At 35.4% G+C, this 22040-nt stretch overlaps 1 protein-coding gene across 8 annotated transcripts in view; it reads left to right on the top strand.

The window, feature by feature from the left end:
* Positions 1 to 814: 814 nt before the first annotated feature.
* The window catches only part of LOC123554843 (uncharacterized), a 30893-nt gene continuing 9667 nt past the window's right edge, over positions 815 to 22040 (top strand). Inside the window, exons 1-5 of one of the 8 annotated variants that reach the window (XM_053547687.1) lie at positions 815 to 864; positions 7239 to 7317; positions 13925 to 14925; positions 17137 to 17221; positions 18854 to 19029. In XM_053547687.1, coding sequence (XP_053403662.1) covers positions 13932 to 14925; positions 17137 to 17221; positions 18854 to 19029 — 1255 coding nt within the window. In that variant the 5' untranslated portion in view covers positions 815 to 864; positions 7239 to 7317; positions 13925 to 13931. Of the gene's footprint in view, positions 981 to 1397; positions 2460 to 2507; positions 2635 to 2713; positions 5599 to 7238; positions 7318 to 13924; positions 14926 to 17136; positions 17222 to 18853; positions 19030 to 22040 lie in introns of those variants that run through there. The other 7 variants (XM_053547686.1, XM_053547689.1, XM_053547682.1 and 4 more) reach the window with 7 other exon arrangements.

Below are 22040 nucleotides of genomic sequence, written 5' to 3'. Positions count from 1 at the left end.
GGACGGATTACACCAAATCGGAAGTGACCACTCAGTGTTACATGTGAAGTAGTCCAAAATGTAGTTCCATGCTATGGATGAAATCTGGTATAATGAGTGACATGAAGAGGTGACTGCTACATTTTTGGCTTAGTTTTATTGCTTATTGTATTGAGAAAAGATCTAGGCCATTTTCATTGTGAATTTCCTGGAATAAGTGTTATTCTTTGCGAAAAATGTCTACCTACGCGTGATTGCTAAACGGCTGTTTTCGTGGGGGCATTTTTAGAGGGTGATGTTTCTCAGAACAGATTATTTTTCTTATGTACAACATAACATGTCATTTTTTCTCTTCTTATCAAAATAAGAAGACATATCATACTAAATGACAATATATGGTTTTCATATCATTGAAATGCTCTAAAGTGCTGAAAAATAGGTCTGAATATTTTTATTTACCGTCGCTTGGTGAAACAATTAACATAAGCTCTATAGAGCTTTTGCGTGCGACCCTATATTAAGAACAGTTAAAACCAATTATACCTCACCCCCAGCAATTTGCTGGTACCCATTTACAGCTGGGTCGACTGAGGCAATCGTGATAAAGTGCCTTGCCCAAGGACACACCGCAATGGGAGTAGCCAGGATTCGAACCAGGGGCCATCACCTCCGTAGGAAAGCGTCTTAGCCCTCTCGACCAATGCGTCCAGATCTAGATTCGAGTTTTAAGTGAAATAAATAAGATTGAATTGCTAAAATGTAACCTTTAAGAGGAACAGCTATTTAGTATATTGTAACCTCTACACTGGGTAGTGAATTTTATGAAACACAATTATAACAGAACACCGTTATTTTTTTTTCAAAACAAATTGACGAAAAGTTACGGTAATAGATCTATTAAAGGTTGCTTCAAAGCTTTCAAAATAAATTGAAATCTCAAATTTTACTTATACATCACGTCGTGAACAGATACAGTGCTTTAGGGTATAGCGGATTTTATGGTATAGAGGATAGATTGATAAATTTTATATTTAGAGTGGTGGAACCTATGCTTAGTTATGCCTATGCTCGCGGTATTTTTCGGCGACGCCGTCTAAATTCGTTTTCGTTACCTATGCCACGTGACTTCAGTTTGCAAATCAAAATACTTGATAACGCATTATAGATAATTTATCAAAATGGAAGATTTATGCAACACTCTGCCTGATTGGACGAGAGTGTCAATTTCTTTCACTCTGTTGATTGTGCTACGCTGACTGAAATGTAGACAAAGCATTTATCCTAAACGACGCTGTTCACAGTTTTAAAGCTAACTTTGGCTTAGTATATTTAGCAAGAATATTGATATCAGGGGTTCCATTTGACCCGGGACCCGGGAGATTTTCAAAAGACGCTCAAAGGACCCGGCATGATACTTGCCTGTGCGTCCTTCGGGACCCGGAGGCATTTTCCTTTGATAATCCTTACTCTTATCATTCATTTCCTTCAGTAAAACTATTTCCACGATAGACACGTGTATTCCAAAATAAACACTCACGGTCATGCCCTCCTGCCTTTGATCTTCTGCTAAATCCCGCCCTTTCTCCTGTAGACATGCCTCGCTGATTTTTTTTATCAGCAAGTTACGTCACGGCGAGTACACATAGGTAATAAGAATCAATGAAGTGTTGAAATTAATTGATAAAGCGTATTGATCATGTGGACAGTCAAAAAAGGCGCCAATTATTAAATTATCGTAAGCAGCTGATTACCGAGCATGTGAAAAGTGCCCTGCAAGATTTTTTCATGCAAACCTTAAATTAGACCATTGCTTAGTGATCATACCGTAATTTCAACTAGAAACTTCACAAATTTTGATGAATTTTGAAAGCAAAAATAAGATAAGAATGTCCGTGCACTAGTCTAATTACACCCGATGTCATATGCATATTTCCAAAATTCCTTGAAAAAAAACTGACTTTCAATGCAGTTTTTAATGATAAGTAGCATAATTATTTGAGGAACTATATCTGATTCAGCTTAGTTTGCCAAGTAAACTGAGCAAAAACTACTTTCCCGTGACACTCCAAAAGTGTACCAGTATCCGGATAGTACATTTTGGATACATTTTTATATTGTTATAGCATTGTTCTGTTATCAAAAATTAAATGAAACATAGAAGAAAAACCTAATCAAAATAACATGAATTTTGATAAATATTAGTTTACAATATATGACCTGAAACTGACATTTTTATTATGCTGTAACATGATCTTGGGTTTATTGTTTTCTTAGGTAAAGATCTACGTATTACCTGGAACAACTGATATGTATTAGACCTTCCTGGTATTACTAAAAAAAAATATAGTCAATTATATGGACGTGTTGGGACAGGACTCCTGTATTTTGGAAAAGGACCCTTCAAAATTTGGGCCCAAGGGTCCTGGGACTCTTGGGTTTTCAGGTCTAGTGGAACCCCTGGATATATCTCAAAATGATAAGTAAGTTTAATAAATATGATAAAAACCTGTTCAAATACCAACATATATCAAGTTAAAGAAAGAGCCGAATACGGTCTGCGTATCACATGAATAAGGGTGTGATAAGAGTCTTTTATGTAGAGAAGTGTTTTTTAAAAGATTTTCCTTGTTACAATTGTCGTCTGTATATGAAAAGGTTTCTTGCTTTTGTGACTTATTCAGATTGCATATTAAAATGAGTATATGTTTGCTTCGATATATTTGTTATAAATTATGTATCTGATTTATCATATATGAATATTTTTCTTTAGTATGGTATGTAAATATTGAAATCAGTTGAAATCTGTTTTAATATATATATGCTATATAATGACTGAATCTCATTACTCTGAAATGAAGGTACGCTGCATAGGTTTATCTATGTGATATGACTACGGTCAAACTTTGCTGATGAAACAGAAATATTGAAATAATTACAACTGTATGTTTTGTTTGACCTTCACCTTTTTATGGGTGTGGCGTCATTGTCAAAAGATTCATGAATAGCGAATATGCATTTGTTAAAGCGGGATCAGTTGACCTATTTTAGAAATAAATAAAAATAATAAATAAAAAAATCCTTTAATTGATTTTTTCTCATGTATTCTAATCAAACTTGATTTGTTGCATCTTTATTAGGCCCGCAGCCAACTTTGTTCAGCTGGGACATTTAACCCCTTTTAGGGGCTGCTAGAGCTAAAACTAGAAATGCCTTTATACAGCGTCTCATGAACAGCTGTGTGGATCTTTGTCATACTTGGTCTGGAGCATCATTATAAGGTCCTCTTCCAAATTTATTTATATAGGAACTTGGGCCCTATTAGGGACCACTATAGCTAAAAGTAGATATGCCTTTCTTCGCATTAACCACTAAAATGTAATGGATTTTTATCAAACTCGATGTGTAACAATATCGTAAGGTCTCCAGCTATTTTGTTACAAATGGGGATAGGGACCAATTTAGCTAAAAATATAAACACCTTTAATGAATCTTCATCAAACTATTGCTGTAATTATTCGTCTAAGGATAAACGAAACAAAATTGCAACCCTACGAAACCTTTGCGAAAAATTAAAAGAGAACCATTTAAATTGTTAAAGTGCGGTATTTAGTTTTGCAATTTGAAAAATGTTAGATAAAAGATGAATGTTAGATGAAAAATTCATAAACTTCTTTCCTTATTACACTTCGCCGACCATCATTTTTAATGATATTTCTTGTGTTCATATATAATCTTTTTAAGAAGCAAGAAAAGTATTATTTCGATTTGCCTATGCAAAAACTTAAAGTTATCCTCCTTTTATCGAAACATATTGTTGATGTGCATCATCACGTGACTTGGTCGTCTCGTGAGCTATCGACACGGCATACGTGAAAAGGTGAAAATTCGCCCTGAAGGGAACCTATGCTGGCGGTATGTAATATCGATTAAACTAAGGACGAAAAAAAAATTCAGCAGGCTTAAAATGAACAAACAAGCATATGCGAATATAATATTTAGCACATTACTCATTTATTATCTGAAAAACAAAAGAAATGAGGATAAAATTTAGTATGTGCCTCTATGTGTATATTTCCCTTACAGAAATAGAGTCACTATTAGAACAAAGCTTAAAAACGTATAATAATGTTGTTTAAAAACAGAATGTTCAAGTATTAAAGATTCAAACAACGACAGTGATTAACTCGCTAATGTTTTCTACACTTCTTTTTTTGTGTAGGAAATTTACTCCTCCCTACATCTTGGAAAGAACCATTTGGACTTTGTCAAAATACTAAGATCAACATCGATCTTTTCATGGTTCGCAAGGCTATCGTAGTGTAACCAGGCGTCGCATTCATCCCATCTTGCTCTGAAATGTATCTTATATCTGAATGTAATGCATGATTTCTAAAAAAACTAACTTTAGTTAGTGATTTTGACATATTTGTGTGAGATTTGTGCGACGGATACAGATTGTGTAAAATGTATTGGCTGCTGTATACGTCACGTGAGCGGCACGCGCGGCTATCGCTACGTTTGTTGTAAAGGCATTTCACCAATGACCGGTGTTGAACATAGCATGATGAAATATTTTTTATCAGTGCTTCTGCAGAAAGAATATTTATCGAAATACCGCGAGCATAGGAATACCGCGAGCATAGGTTCCACCACTCTAGACTTGAATTTTGTATAAAATTTCATATCATTCTTTTACTGGCATGCAAACAGACGTTCTGACATACATTTTAAATATTTGTTTGTTATGTTATTTTTCATATGTCATCAAATGTAAAATAAAGCTATCCCCTATAGACTAAATCAGTGTATATGTAAAAAACGTCAGTGAATGAAAAGTATTTGATAGAAATTTAAAAAGCTGAATGTTTTTGAAAAGAGAATATATTTATATTATTATTCTGATTTATATAATTTAAAGAAATCTTGGAAAGTTTGTTAAGATGTGGATTTTAAACTAATAATGTAAAAAATGACCAAAGCTATCCTGTACACCCTGAATCAGCGCATATGTATACAATGGCGTTAAGAGAAAAAACACATGAATTTCTATGAAAAGCTGGCTGTTTTAAGAAGAATAGATGTTTTCTGTCTGATATCCTGAAAAAAAGCTACTACTTTTATTTCTTTGAACTGGAATGCAGGAAAAATTAGTTAGCTATCCACTATACCCTAAAGCACTGTATCTTGGTGCAAACAATTTCGATGAATACGCCAAATTCCAATTTTTATTTTCAAGTGATTACTGTAAGGGTCATTTAGCAGGCTGGTAACATTGCCCGATCGGGCTTTGGAGATAAAACTAATATTTCTTGAAAAATAATGAAGATATTTCTTTCAAACTTGGTCCATTTATGAAGCATACTGGTTCAGTGCCTAAATCCGGACAGTGCTTAATTATTCAGACACCGTTTAAAAATGCTTTACGATCATGATTTTTTACTGAAGTGAACGGGATCGACGCAAACGAAAGCTTTGATGACCGGCTGTCAAAAAACAGTGTACAAATGTAAGCTTTTCTAGAGAAAACTACCTTCAAATATCCACACGGCATGAAGTAAACTTGTGTGTGTTGGGGGATGACGTCATACAGCGCGCGCCAGTTATTAGAGGTGCGACTAGGTACTGATTAAATAAGAAAAATATTCTGCCTTTTACAGACGACTGTTTTTGTTTGCTGATCGAAACTGATGTAAAAACCTGTTTAAGAATTCTGTACTAGAGCTACCCTCAGTATTTATTTAAAAGATTTAACCAATTTCTGTTATATATCAATTAGTTCAATAGAGAAAAAAATTCCAGCATTTTGCAGAGAAGGGAAGCAGTTCATTAGATAAAATCGGCGCAGTGTCATTATAATGATCCCCGTAGTTGTGTCAAAATGTATAACGACAGCGACAGAATCTACGTGTGAGAAAGAATTATTTTAAACATTAATTTTTGCTCAGATAAATTTTATTATATTATTGTTATATTTGGCAATTATATAAAGTTACAAACTAGTCTATATGATAACCTGATGAACAGGTAATAAAATTTTATTCGGACGGAGATGTTTGTATATATTTACAGGACTGTATTTGACTTCTTTATTTTAAACAAAGTCGTGTTTATTGTTATTTTTGGGTGCATATATTCGTTGCATTTTGTACCCAAATAGTGTCCGAATATTTAAGCACTCTGAAGGTCAATTTTGACAGCTTTTACTGGCCCAATTCGGATGACATTTTTTTGATGAAATCAGCAATACACGATTTTGTTGTTTTGCAAAGAGATTTATAAAGAACCTAAAATTATACAGTTAAAATTTTATGCACGTGTTATTTCATAATGCAAAGTTACTGTCAAAAACCCTCAAAAAGTGTCCGGATTTAAGCACTGAACCAGTAACATATTATGCCTATTAAGATAGAAATAACTTTGTTGCCTTCAGTTTTGTTAGAATTACTTCCCTTTTTAAGATTTTTATGATGCATAATTTTTGAAGTCCAAAAAAAAAAAATTTTTTAATGCAATGTTTAAAACAGAAAATGGTTAAATGGCTTTCTATTGCTCCTGACTTTTGCGCCAATATCTTTCTTCTATATATATAGGGTTAATACTTTGTTTCTAGTGCAGATATATGAACAATTTTTTAGCATCTTACATTTCTCTATAATGTTGTAAGTGAGAGCACAGTAAAATGTATACATTTATGTACCAGCGCAAGAATTTAGAGCATTAGAAAGCCATTGAACCCTTTTTTGTCTTAAACTTAGCATTAGAACATTTTTTTTTTGGACTTCAAAAATTATGCGTCATAAAAATATGAAAAGAGGAAATAATTCTAACAAAACTGAAGGCAACCAAGTTATTTTTATTCTAATTTGTATCATATGTTATGCTTAATAATTGGACCAAGTTTGAAGAAAATATCTTCATTATTTTTCAAGAAATATTAGTTTTTATGTCGAAAGCCCGATCGGGCAATGTTACCAGTCTGTTTATATCTTTTTGGGATAAAACGTTTTTAATAGTAATTAACCATTAGTGTGTTTATGTTTTTCACACATTTGGTAGCCATTTCCTGATACAAGGGGCATTTTCACAAACGGTCTATTTTACTTAATGTCGGTTAATTGATTATTAAACAATCAGTTCCGTGCTGATTGTCATTATATCTTGTTAAATGACAAAACATATTATTATGTCTAATTGGTTTTTAGATTTTCAAATAGATTTCATTTAAGGGTTAGAGTCACTCATTTATCTGTTATCAACAGTTAATTTTACAAGAAACTAATCGGCACGGAACAGCGTATTCATTTGGAGTTCCTTGGTTATTTTGGTTTGAAAGAGAAGGTAAACAATTGGGTGGAAGCTAGTATCTGTAAACTATTTAGATCCAAGTTTTAAGTGAATACAGGCTAAATATTATTTGTTATTTCATTTTCAACATGATTTATGATATAAATAACCCTAAATCTCAAAAAAGTTGAGGTCCGTACCCCTAGAAAAACCCTAACAGGCTTGTCTAGAGATACGGATCCGTACCTCTAGAAACAGATTCTAGAGGTACGGATCTGTACGCCTAGACACTTCCTTTTTTCTAGCTAATTTGGGAACATAGCCTATACCCCCAAAATTGGGAATTTTGATGCGTAGATGTTCCAAATTGGGAAATATTTAGTCCCATAGGATTTAGTAAGGATGTGTTTTTAAAAGCACTTTCTCGTACACTTGTTTCACATTGTACAACCTCTTTAACATACTTCCATCACAAAATTGTCCATAATTTGGCCAATGTTTGTGCAAATTTGATGAAATTTTTTTTTAGAATGTAGATTGGGAATTTTTGCTTTCATTTTGGGAAAAAAACATACTTTTTGGCATTGGGAACATAGCGGAATAATGTTTATAAAAACGGCCCAAAAAAAAACCCTTTAACTCTTGGGGTATTTATGTTTTCTACACATTTGTAGCCATTATGATATAGAAGGGACGTTTCACAAACAGTTTCTTATACTTAGTGTCAGTTAATTGATTATTAAACAATCACTTCCGTGCCTATAATCATTATATCTTGTTAAATAACAAAATAAATAGGTGCATATTATTATGCCTGTTTTTTTCTACTGAATTTCAAATATAATTCATTCAAGGGTTAGATTCACTCAGTAATCTGTTATCAACAGTTAATTTTACAACTAATCGGCACGGAACAGTGTATTCATATGAAGTTCCTCGGTTATTTAGTTTTTGATAGAGAAGGTAAACAATCAGGTAAATGCTGGTATCTGTAAACCATTTAGATCCATGTATTAACTTAATACACTTAATAATTAAGTGAACACTGGTATGTCTTATTTGTTATTTCATTTTCAACAAAATTTAGGATGTACATGTAAATAACTCTAAATCTCTAGAAAAGGGAAGTCCATACCCCTAGACACTTCCTAATCATTTACAAGCCAATGCCACAGACCTGTATGAGTATCAGATCTTGTGCAGAAAATATGACTAGAGTGATAAAAATCATTGTTTTCCTGCTAAATGAGTCCGAAATGAAAAATATGTAGTCTACAGTAGATCATATGAATCTTTTGAAGGGGCTCATATTTCACTACATATTTCATTTATTGACTCATTTAGGATGAACATGATGAAAACAATGGTTTTTACCAATACCTAGAGATAGTACCTAAGTTTTTCAAATCATAGGTATGAAGTTAAAAAGCTTTGAAATGAAGACAAATGTCCATATATTTCTCAAAAATAGATCTATTGACAATATTTTAACCAGAAGCATAGAGTTATAAGCATTTAATATTTTCATATAAAGGAAAATTTTGTGATCAAGGAAATATAACTCTTCTTGAACCTGGAGAGCAGAAACATCAAAGGGACATAATATAGCGGATATTTTCTACTTGGGTGCATTTGATTTAACATTCAACTGTGATCTGTGTTTCTAAATATTGATCCATGATACTGTGATAAAAATATAGAACAACTGGAACAGATGCTGTAGCAGAATGAAAATTGTTAAGCTCTAACTGGGACTCGAACCCAGGACCTCTCACTCCTAAGGCAGACACTCTACCACTTCACTATAACAGCAGTAGCTATAGCTAGGCAGTTTAAGTGCACCGATTACATTACGTGAACTGGAACAGTTTTGTAACAATAACACATGATCGCCTACTCCTGATTATCGGTGTATTCGCTTTGTTACCTAACGGCAATTTTCGTGTAAAGAAAAAATATAATCTAATGCTGCAAACGTTTTAATCGGTAAAAACTGCCCAAATTTCTCTGATGTGTTTTTAGCTCACCTGTCACAAAGTGACAAGGTGAGCTTTTGTGATCGTGTGGCGTCCGTCGTCCGTGCGTGCGTGCGTGTGTGTGTAAACTTTTGCTTGTGACCACTCTAGAGGTCACATTTTTCATGGGATCTTTATGAAAGTTGGTCAGAATGTTCATCTTGATGATATCTAGGTCAAGTTCGAAACTGGGTCACGTGCGGTCAAAAACTAGGTCAGTAGATTTAAAAATAGAAAAACCTTGTGACCTCTCTAGAGGCCATATTTTTCATGAGATCTTCATGAAAATTGGTCAGAATGTTCACCTTGATGATATCTAGGTCAAGTTCGAAACTGGGTCACGTGGGGTCAAAAATTAGGTCAGTAGGTCTAAAAATAGAAAAACCTTGTGACCTCTCTAGAGGCCATATTTCTCAATGTATCTTCATGAAAATTGGTCAGAATGTTCACCTTGATGATATCTAAGTCTAGTTCGAAACTGGGTCACGTGGGGTCAAAAACTAGGTCAGTAGATCTAAAAATAGAAAAACCTTGTGACCTCTCTAGAGGCCATATTTTTCATGAGATCTTCATGAAAATTGGTCAGAATGTTCACCTTGATGATATCTAGGTCAAGTTCAAAACTGGGTCATGTGGGATCAAAAACTAGGTCAGTAGGTCTAAAAATAGAAAAACCTTGTGACCTCTCTAGAGGCCATATTTCTCAATGGATCTTCATGAAAATTGGTGAGAATGTTCATCTTAATGATTTCTAGGTCAAGTTTGAAACTGGGTCATGTAGGGTCAAAAACTAGGTCAGTAGATCTAAAAATAGAAAAACGTTGTGACCTCTCTAGAGGCCATATTTTTCATGAGATCTTCATGAAAATTGGTCAGAATGTTCACCTTGATGATATCTACCGGGTAAATCAAGTTTGAAACTGGGTCACGTGGGGTCAAAAACTAGGTCAGTAGGTCTAAAAATAGTAAAACCTTGTGACCTCTCTAGAAGCCATATTTCTCAATGGATCTTCATGATAATTGGTCAGAATGTTCACCTTGATGATATCTGGGTCAAGTTTGAAACTGGGTCACGTGCGGTCAAAAACTAGGTCAGTAGGTCTGAAAATAGAAAAAACTTTGTGACCTCTCTAGAGGCCATATTTTTCATGGGATCTTTATGAAAATTGGTCTGAATGTTCACCTTGATGATATCTAGGTCAGTTTCGAAACTTGGTCACGTGCGGTCAATAACTAGGTCAGTAGGTCTAAAAATAGAAAAACCTTGTGATGTCTCTAGAGGATATATTTCTCAATGGATCTTCATGAAAATTGGTGAGAATGTTCAGCTTGATGATATCTAGGTCAAGTTCCTAACTGGGTCATGTGCGGTCAAAAACTAGGTCTGTAGGTCGAAAAATAGAAAAACCTTGTGACCTCACTAGAGGCCATATTTTTCACAAGATCTTCATGAAAATTGGTGAGAATGTTCACCTTGATGATATCTAGGTCAAGTTTAAAAGTGGGTCACGTGCCTTCAAAAACTAGGTCATTAGGTCAAATAATAGAAAAACCTTGTGACCTCTCTAGAGGTCATATTTTTCAATGGATCTTCATGAAAATTGGTCAGAATTTTTTATCTTGATGATATCTAGGTCACATGTGCTCAAAAACTAGGTCACTTTGTCAAATAATAGAAATAACGACATCATACTCAGTTCAACACTGGGTCATGTGGGGATAGGTGAGCGATTCAGGACCATCATGGTCCTCTTGTTTAGAGTATGAACTTACTAACTGGTAGAACCAGTGAAATATAACTTACACTGAATCTTATATATTTGCCTTTTTAGCAGCTGGCAAATGGCAAAGACAGAGGGCTTTGTCCAAATATAAGCAATTACTTTACCAGTTTCGAGAGGATTTCAATTGATAGGAAATTACAGTTACAAACTAAATACCTTTCTGCAACACACGGAGTCATTAGCATTCACTGTCAATCAGTATTATGACTAAGATCGACGATCATTCATTCAAATAATTTATAGACAGAGTCAGTTGTTTACATTTTTAGCTCACATGTCACTTTGTGACAAGGTGAGCTTTTGTGATCACGCAGCGTCCGTCGTCCATGCGTGCGTGCGTAAACTTTTGTTTGTGACCACTCTAGAGGTCACATTTTTCATGGGATCTTTATGAAAGTTGGTCTGAATGTTCATCTTGATGATATCTAGGTCAAGTTCGAAACTGGGTCACGTGCGTTCCAAAACTAGGTCAGTAGGTCTAAAAATAGAAAAACCTTGTGACCTCTCTAGAGGCCATACTTTTCAATGGATCTTCATGAAAGTTGGTCAGAATGTTCACCTTGATGATATCTAGGTCAAGTTAGAAACTGGGTCATGTGCCATCAAAAACTAGGTCAGAAGGTCAAATAATAAAAAACCTTGTGACCTCTCTAGAGGCCATATTTTTCATGGGATCTGTATGAAAGTTGGTCTGAATGTTCATCTTGATGATATCTAGGTCAAGTTCGAAACTGAGTCACGTTCAATCCAAAACTAGGTCAGTAGGTCTAAAAATAGAAAAACCTTGTGACCTCTCTAGAGGCCATATTTTTCATGGGATTTGTATGAAAGTTGGTCTGAATGTTCATCTTGATGATATCTAGGTAAGTTTTGAAACTGGGTCAACTGCGGTCAAAAACTAGGTCAGTAGGTCTAAAAATAGAAAAACCTTGTGACCTCTCTAGAAGCCATACTTGTGAATGGATCTTCATGAAAATTGGTCAGAATGTTCACCTTGGTGATATCTAGGTCAAGTTCGAAACTGGGTCACATGCCGACAATAACTAGGTCAGTAGGTCAAATAATAGAAAAACCTTGTGACCTCTCTAGAGGCCATATTTTTCATGGGATCTGTATGAAAGTTGGTCTGAATGTTCATCTTGATGATATCTAGGTCAAGTTTGAAACTGGGTCAACTGTGGTCAAAAACTAGGTCAGTAGGTCTAAAAATAGAAAAACCTTGTGACCTCTCTAGAGGCCATAATTTTGAATGGATCTTCATGAAAATTAGTCAGAATGTTCATCTTGATGAATTCTTAGTCAAGTTTAAAATTGGGTCAACTGCGGTCAAAAACTAGGTCAGTAGGTCTAAAAATAGAAAAACCTTGTGACCTCTCTAGAGGCCATACTTTTCAATGGATCTTCATGAAAGTTGGTCAGAATGTTCACCTAAATGATATCTAGGTCAAATTCGAAACTGGGTCACGTGCCATCAATAACTAGGTCAAATAATAAAAACCTTGTGACCTCTCTAGAGGCCATATTTTTCAATGGATCTTCATGAAGATTGGTCAGAATTTTTATCTTGATGATATCTAGGTCAGGTTCAAAACTGGGTCACATGAGCTCAAAAACTAGGTCACTATGTCAAATAATTGAAAAAATGATGTCATACTCAGTTCAAAACTGGGTCATGTGGGGACAGGTGAGCGATTCAGGACCATCATGGTCCTCTTGTTATTAGTAACCGGTGCTCTTGTAAAAACCACTTTTAAAAAAAAAATCGAAGAATGCGAAGAGCTATGGTATGGTCTCTACAATACCATACCGTAATACCAGTATCTACGTTAGGCGTAAAAAAAATTATTTTTTTCTGGTATCCCAACCTACCCTAAATTTTTGGCCTGAATCTAAATGTTTTTATTTGCTTGGAGAATATATTTTCAACTTTTTGACAAAAAGTTGCCAAACTTCACTTTTTATGCCTTAAATATGATCAGTTCTGTTAGAAATCAACTTACTGATACACTAAAGGCATAACCCCCTTCTTGGTATTCATTTTTTGACATAAAAATAATTTCTGAAAAGTCTGACTTAATAAAAAAAAATTCCAAAAAAACATTTCCGACCTACCTACCCTAATTTTTTGGAGCATGATACCGGAAACAGAATTTTTTTAGACCCAATGGATTTGGACCCCAAATTTTGTGTCCAGCGAAAATCCAGGCATTTTTAGACGTAAAATTGGGAAAAAATACGTATTAATTTTTCTTTGGGATTGGGGCTGAACTTCAGCCTCAGATCGAACCAAATAAAAAAAAAAACTGTTCAAGTATGATCTAAATCAAAATAGTACTTTTTAGGAATATCTGGAGCAATGATATAAATCTATCTTTCCAGAGAATATTCACAAAATTCCACGGAACATTTAAATTCCCCAGTTCAATTTTGACAAAAGTGGATAAAATTCTCTTTTGATTTTTATATTCATTTCATAAAACTGTTGAAAATTTAGCACAAAATAGTTACTGTTACTGCTCAATTAATCTGATTTTTATTTAATTTAAAGGTTTTATTATGTTATATCAAAGGGAGATTTCTCTGCTTTAAATATATTCAAATTCATGGGGAGGGATTAATAATTTTGTCTGTCAAATTGATCTAGGAGGATTTATCTGTTTTGAACAAAATGTGCTGGGGCATTTTGTGTGCCTTTGCCAAATTAAGCAGAGGGGTGGGGGTGTTTACTATGCCTTAGATAAATGGAGCTTATGTTATTCTGTCTTTGGGAATTTAAATTTACTTTATCGTACATTTGCATTTTAGAACTGTACAGTTGTCAATATGCAAACCCTATATTTGCTTTTGTATATGTAATTTCAGTATCTACATGGACAAGTTTCAGCCACATATGACGATGGATACTAAGCTTGAGAAACTGTTTGAAGAAATCCAGACAGCTGCAGGGGATAGACTGACATTTCCTATTAATTCTAACCTGAACTCTTCACAGGTTGGCAGCATCAAACACCCAGAGATACAACAGTTAAGTCAGCTCACTGATATGGAGAAAGCAGAAATATTTTTACACAGCAATGGAAAAAAATATGTAGAAGTTTTGAGAAAAGAGTATTCATGTAAAAGGGCATCTGGCAGTGTAACAGATAGCAAACAAAATGACCTTGTGTTATCATCAGGTAGGAATCAAAGATTTCAACACAAGTCTAAAAAAAATACAGAATATACTGAATTCAATGGCTTTCTTGACTCAGAGTTATCAACAGCAGAAATTGCAGACAAACAACAAGCTGGAAATGTGTTACTTGGAAAGAATGATCAGTTCATTACTTCTGCTGAAAGAAAAGTTTCCAAAACAAATAACAGTAAAAAAGATACAGTTGAGAGTGAAAGAACAAACATAGCCTCAGACAGTGTTAATGTGGTGATTCATGATCATGACACAGACGTCTGCTCAGATGTTCCTGTTCACACTAGCTTTGAACTTGCACAATTTGTTGCAGGTCTGGAGCAGTTTTCTGGGTCATATAGTAATTTTAATAAATTTGAGTTTGACAGATATAAAGAACATTTGGACTCTTCAGGTGTAGGGAATACACTACAAAGCTGTTCAAACATTGATCTTGGTTTGCATAGGAAAGTGAATCCATACACTGACATTTCTAGTGATGCGTTTAATGTATCGGCATCTTCTGTTGATAGTTCAGTGCATATTGAGTCCCTGTTTGATCAGGTATTTGAAGAGTCCTTGAATCAGGGGAGACAAATTTGTAGAATGTTTCCACAGCAACAGCGGCCAGACAATGATTACAGTAGATACATTCTGGGGCCTAATCAGCCAGTGGAAGGCAGTTGTCAGATTATAGGTAGTTATGTCTAATTTTTAGCTCGACTATACGAAGTATAAGAAGAGCTATCCTACTCGCCCCAGCGTCGGCGTCTTTCCGCGTCCCCACCTTGGTTAAAGTTTCGGTGCACTTTCTCTTTTTTCAACTTATCTCTGTAATTACTTGATGGACTTGATTCAAGCTTGAAATACTTATTCCTCATCATCATCCACATCATCTGACATAAGGGCCATAACTCTGGCACCAATATTTCATGAATTATCCCCCCTTTTCACTTAGATTTTCAGGTTAAAGTTTTGATGCACTTTCACTCTATCTCTGTTATTACTGAATGGATTTGATTCAAACTTAAAATAGTTGTTCAACATCATCACCCACATCATATGACACAAGGTGCATAACTCTGGCACCATTTTTTCATGAATTATTCCCCCTTTTTACTTAGAATTTCAGGTTAAAGTTTTGGTGCACTTTCACTCTGTCTATCTAATGTTATTACTTGAAATGGATCAGATTCACAACTTCAAGGTTATAAATTAGTTGTTCAAAATCACTTTCACTCCTCTTATACTAAAATTGATCAACAAGTGTGCATAACCTCTGGGACTCTGAAATTTTTCATGAATTATTTCCCCTTTTTACTTAGAATTTTAGGTTAAAGTTTTGATGCACTTTCACTCTGTCTCTGTTATTACTGAATGGATTTGATTCAAACTTAAAATAGTTGTTCAACATCATCACCCACACCATATGATGCAAGATGCATAACTCTGGCACCAATTTTTCATTAATTATTCCCCCTTTTTACTTAGAATTTTAGGTTAAAGTTTTGATGCACTTTCACTCTGTCTCTGTTATTACTGAATGGATTTGATTCAAACTTAAAATAGTTGTTCAACATCATCACCCACACTATATGACACAAGCTGCATAACTCTGGCACCAATATTTAATGAATTATGCCCCTTTTTGCTTAGGATATACTTATATAGTGTTTTGATACATTTTATCTTTACCTCTCTTATTACTTTAAGTTGATATTTTTGACATAGACTCAGGCTATTGTGCAATATCTTCATCCACAATTGGAGTCATTTATTTTAACACTCCAGTGACAGCTCTAGTTTCCTCAGATGTGCCCAGTTTCACTATCCAGCATCGAAATAGTCGAGCGCGCTGTCTCCTGTTACAGCGCTTGTTATTACTTAACACTTTCTTCGAAAAATGAAAATGTAATTAATGAAAAGTCGTTATTCAAGCAGGGTTTGAGCTTAGAACTGAGTCAGAAACACTATTGTATTTTCAATGTTGCACATAATAACAAATTTTTAAGCAAGACACAGGGCCTCCCATGGGCCTCAGAAAGTTGTAGCCACTTCTTGAGAGAAATTGCCAAATTGAAGCTGAATTGCTGAAATTTGACCACAATTTAATAAAATTCTTGTAACCACTTTCAAAAATCTGTAGCAATTTCTTTGAATTTGTAGCATTAATTGGCTACATTTGGCGAATAGCAGAGGAGGCACTGAGACATTTAGTTTGGCAAGAAAAAGAGAAAATATTTGGTTATCAACAGACTTCATGTATACTAAACAAACTACAAAGATTTTAGGTGACCTACACAGGGGTGTGGAATTCCTATGTCCGACATGTATGACTTGGGACTTTTTGCCGGTGGACAAGTGCAATTACCAGACTTGAACAAAATGTGTTTGACAATATGTCCTTGGCCAAGTTCGATAATTAGCCAAATCAGCCTAGTCGCTTCGGAAATATGGCCCTTGAATTATCGAAAATACTGATGCCAGTGATACAGATCTTGGTGGATGGTTGACTCAGATACATAATGGAGAAGAAATGCCAATCTAGATGTTTAGACAGATGTAGGAGACAAAATTGCGCTTTTCTCAATAGCAGCTCTAGTTGTGTTATACTGCAGTAGAAATATTAGTTGCCTTCCAGTGAGTAGGGGACTTTGTATAGCATGGCAATACCTCATTCACTTGTTTGACAGAGTTTACACATGCATGAACAATGGAAAAACATAGTTTAATCCTTTAATAATAAATTAAGAAATTTGTATAAAACCTTTCACATTTTTGATTGGACCAGGGTAACTTGTGAATAATTTCAGAAACAAATCTGGTCATTTCTTCAGTGATTTTTTTATGATTTATCAATGGAACTTTGACAAACCAACAAAACAAGTTGTTTACTGTTGTTTTGCAGACTTGAAGCCATCTACAAGAAGAAGAGATCTTATAACAGGAAAGTCTATATGTGCAGTGTCTACAGACTTAGATCATCAAAAAGGGTAAGTGCATTATTATTATGTTTCTTTGCATTAAGCAGTAAGTTGAAATTTTAAGGAGAACAGAATTTGTTTCTAGCTAATCACTATATGGCAGCTGTTGGGCATAGATGCAGGCACCTTTCCTCACAAAATTTGTCTGAGCCTAATCATTTTTTAGCTCGGCTTCAAAGAATAGTAGAGCTGTTGGACTCGCCCAATGCGTCGGCATCGGCGTCCGCGTCCCGATTTGGTTAAGGTTTTGTATGTAAGCTGGTATCTCAGTAACCACTTGTGAGAATGGATTGAAACTTCACACATTTATTCACTGTCATAAACTGACCTGCATTGCACAGGTTCCATAACTCTATTTTGCTTTTTTTACAAAATTATGCCCCTTTTTTGACTTAGAAATTCTTGGTTAAGGTTTTGTATGTAAGCTGGTATCTCAGTAACCACTTGTGGGAATGGATTGAAACTTCACACACTTATTCACTGTCATAAACTGACCTACATTGCACAGGTTCCATAACTCTATTTTGCTTTTTTACAAAATTATGCCCCTTTTTTGACTAGAAATTCTTGGTTAAGGTTTTGTATGTAAGCTGGTATCTCAGTAACCACTTTTGGGAAAGGATTGAAACTTCACACACTTATTCACTGTCATAAACTGACTTACATTGCACAGGTTCCATAACTCTGTTTTGTTTTTTTACAAAATTATGCCCCTTTTTCGACTTAGTAATTCTTGGTTAAGGTTTTGTATGTAAGCTGGTATCTCAGTAACCACTTGTGGGAATGGATTGAAACTTCACACACTTATTCACTGTCACATACTGACCTACATTGCACAGGTTCCATAACTCTATTTTGCTCTTTTACAAAATTATGCCCCTTTTTCGACTTAGAAATTCTTGGCTAAGGTTTTGTATGTAACCTGGTATCTCAGTACCCACTAATGGCATTGGATTAAAACTTCACACACTTGTCCACTGTCTTGATTTTGACATGAGCTGTGCAGGTCTGATAACTCTGCTTTGCATTTTGTCAAAATTATTTCCCTTTTTCTGACATAGCAGTTTTTGGTTAAGTTTTTGTATGTAAGCTGGTATTTAAGTATCCACTAATGGGAAAGGATTGAAACTTTACATACTTGTTCACTATCATGAGCTGATTAGCAGTGTGAAGGTTCCATAACTCTTTTCCCATTTTTACAAAATCATGCCCCTTTTTCGACTTTTGTATTCATTCAATTGACAAGTCTGTTGAATAGTCAAGCGTTGCTGTCCTCCAACAGCTCTTGTTTTTTTGACAAAAACTTTTCTTAAAACTTTGTTTCATGTGAAAGGTCATTCTTCGTCTTATGGAAAGAAACGAACAGTCAGATTTATGATTAATTGTTGACAGGAAACCTGGACATTTATAATGTTACAGTGTTGGAAATACAGATCATTGGCAAGGGCCTTTTTCCTTCTGAAATAAAAACTACACCATTCCCACCCCTCACCCACCAAACAGCAGGCACAGACCCTTAATCTACAAAATTAGTTTGAGAAAAAAAAGAACTGTGGTGGTGTGTTTGTTATGACAATTTTATATTCATGTATGATTTTTTAATTGAAATGCACATTTGCACAATCAGCTTTGTTCTTCTAGTAAATGTGACACTTCACCCATACACCAGGAGATGTTGGATTCTGGTGCCACTGAAATGAATGTAACATCTGAATCTGAATGTAATAAACAAAAACAGGATCACAGGTTACAACCAGAATTGTGTAGACTCTCTACAGGAAGTAATTATGTAAAGATGCAAGAAGAATCAACTACAGGTAAAAGTTTAGAAAATACTTTTATTGCAATAGAGAGGGTGGAATTCCAGTTCTCATACATGAATTACCAATAAAATATTGTTTCTTCTGAGAATGAAGTATTATGGAGGTATTAATCATGCCATTTCCTCATATATTTCTGTTGCATCAAAGTAGTCAAAAATTAATGAGTTTATATTAAAGTGGCATTATGCGCATCTTACTGCACATAGTGTGTTTTTATGCCCCCGAAGGGAGGCATATAGTTTTTGAACCGTCGGTCTGTCAGTCTGTCCGCAATTTTCGTGTCCGGTCCATATCTTTGTCATCGATGGATGGATTTTCAAATAACTTGGCATGAATGTGTACCACAGTAAGACGACCTGTCGCGCGCAAGACCCAGGTCCGTAGCTCAAAGGTCAAGGTCACACTTAGACATTAAAGGATAGTGCATTGATGGGCGTGTCCGGTCCATATCTTTGTCATCGATGGATGGATTTTCAAATAACTTGGCATGAATGTGTACCACAGTAAGACGACGTGTCGCGCGCAAGACCCAGGTCCGTAGCTCAAAGGTCAAGGTCACACTTAGACGTTAAAGGATAGTGCATTGATGGGCGTGTCCGGCCCATATCTTTGTTATCGATGGATGGATTTTCAAATAACTTGGCATGAGTGTGTACCACAGTAAGACGACGTGTCGCGCACAAGACCCAGGTTCGTAGCTCAAAGGTCAAGGTCACACTTAGACGTTAAAGGATAGTGCATTGATGGGCGTGTCCGGTCCATATCTTTGTCAACGATGGATGGATTTTCAAATAACTTGGCATGAATGTGTACCACAGTAAGACGACGTGTCACACGCAAGACCCAGGTCCGTAGCTCAAAGGTCAAGGTCACACTTAGACGTTAAAGGTCATTTTTCATGATAGTGCATTGATGGGCATGTCCAGTCCATATCTTTGTCATTCATGCATGGATTTTACAATAACTATGCATGAATGTGTGACACAGTAAGATGACGTGTCGCGCGCAAGACCCAGCTCCGTAGGTCAAAGGTCCTAAACTCTAACATCGGCCATAACTATTCATTCGAAGTGCCATCGGGGGCATGTGTCATCCTATGGAGACAGCTCTTGTTTGGTGAATGTTTTATAAAGCTGTGCATTTAAATTTGTTAAATTAACGATACTGCCGCATAAGTATTTGAAGCTGATTTGAAGCTGATGCTTTAGAAATAAAGAAACAAGACTAATAAAATAATAGTTCTTTTCTTCAATCTTCTACGCATTGATCTCCCTTAGCTATAGGTAGAGATTTTCTGAAGTTGAAGGGAAGCAACTCCTGCATGCGGTTCGATTTTTCTTAAAAGGACTGTCCCAGTCAAAATAAGAAAAGTCATATTTGGAAAGTTATTATTTCGTCCTGGTAACAGGAAAAGTTTACTGTATTGGGTTAAAAGCTATAATTTCCTGCATACTTTTTACACACACATCAATTTCAGCTGGATTTTTACTTGAAAAATGTCCGTCATTCCACTTTCATGGGTTTATGTATATTAATAGTGCTTAGCATTAGGTTTAAATTGTACACACCGTATACATGTATAGATAAATGCAGTATAAATGTGTACTAACACTAAAAAACTGGCTGTTTTTTAACACTCAACTGTTCCTACATGACATTTAATTATTAATGTAGCTCTGTATGCAACATTAATTTTTAGCTCACCTGTCACGTAGTGACAAGGTAAGCTTTTGTGATCGCTCTTCGTCCATCGTCGTCGGTCTACAATTTCCTTGTGAACACAATAGAGACCACATTTTGTATTTGATTTTAGTCAAACTTGCACACAACTGGGCATAATATCTCGGTTCCTTTCGAAAACTGGCCAGATCCCATCATGGGTTCCAGTGTTATGGCACTTTAAAGGGCCAAAATTTGCTATTTTTGGCTTGTGAACAGGATACACACAACATTTTGCAATCAGCTTTAATCAAACTTGCACACAAGTTGTATTGGCATAATATCTGAGTTCTTTTTGAAAACTGGCCAGATCCCATCATGGGTTCCAGAGTTATGGCCCCTTAAAGTAACTTAGGGCCAAAATTTGCTATTTTTGGCTTGTGAACACGATAGAGACCACATTTTGCAATCAACTTTAATAAAACTTGCACACAACTTCTATTGGCATAATATCTCGGTTCCTTTCGGAAACTGGCCAGATCCCATCATGGGTTCCAGAGTTATGGCCCCTTAATGGGCCAAAATTTGCTATTTTTGGTTTGTGAACATGATAGAGACAACATTTTGCAATCAATTTTAATCAAACTTGCACATAACTTGTATTGGCATAATATCTCGGTTGCTTTCGAAAACTGGCCAGATCCCATTATGGGTTCCAGAGTTATGGCTCCTTAAAGGGCCAAAATTTGCTATTTTGGCTTTTGCAGCCATATAGAGACTTCATTTATGGTTTGATTTGATACAAACTTGCAAAATTTCTTCAACAATTTGGTAATAAACCTTCCTTCTTTGAAGGAGGGGTATATTGTTTTGCAGATGTCAGTCGGTCTGTCAGTCTGTTGGTCTGTCGGTCGATATATAGACCAATCCGTTTCCGGATGATAACTCAAGAACACTTGGGCCTAGGATTATGATTATCTTGATCTCTAGGCCTGGATCGAAACTGGGTCATGTCAGGTCAAAAACTAGGTCATCAAGTCAAATCAAAGGAAAAGCTTGTTAACACTCTTCATTTATGACCCTATCTTCAATCATGAAACTTGGTCAGAATGTTTGATGATTCCTAGGCCCAGTTTCAAACTGGGTCATATGGGGTCAAAAACTAGGTCACCCAGTCAAATCAAAAGAATAGCTTGTTAACACTCTTGTTCATTTGATGTGCATGAAACTTGGTCAGAATGTTTGTCTGCATGAAATATTGTATGAATTTTTAGCTCCACTATTCGGAAAATAGGGGGGCTATTCTACTCGCCCGGCGTTGGCGTCGGTGTGAGCTTTCTTGGTTA

This window comes from Mercenaria mercenaria, chromosome 7 (genome assembly GCF_021730395.1).
Source record: "Mercenaria mercenaria strain notata chromosome 7, MADL_Memer_1, whole genome shotgun sequence".
NCBI classification, from domain to species: Eukaryota; Metazoa; Mollusca; class Bivalvia; order Venerida; family Veneridae; genus Mercenaria; species Mercenaria mercenaria.
Note: the sequence above shows the minus strand (reverse complement) of the source record. Positions and strands in the feature narration are given on the sequence as shown.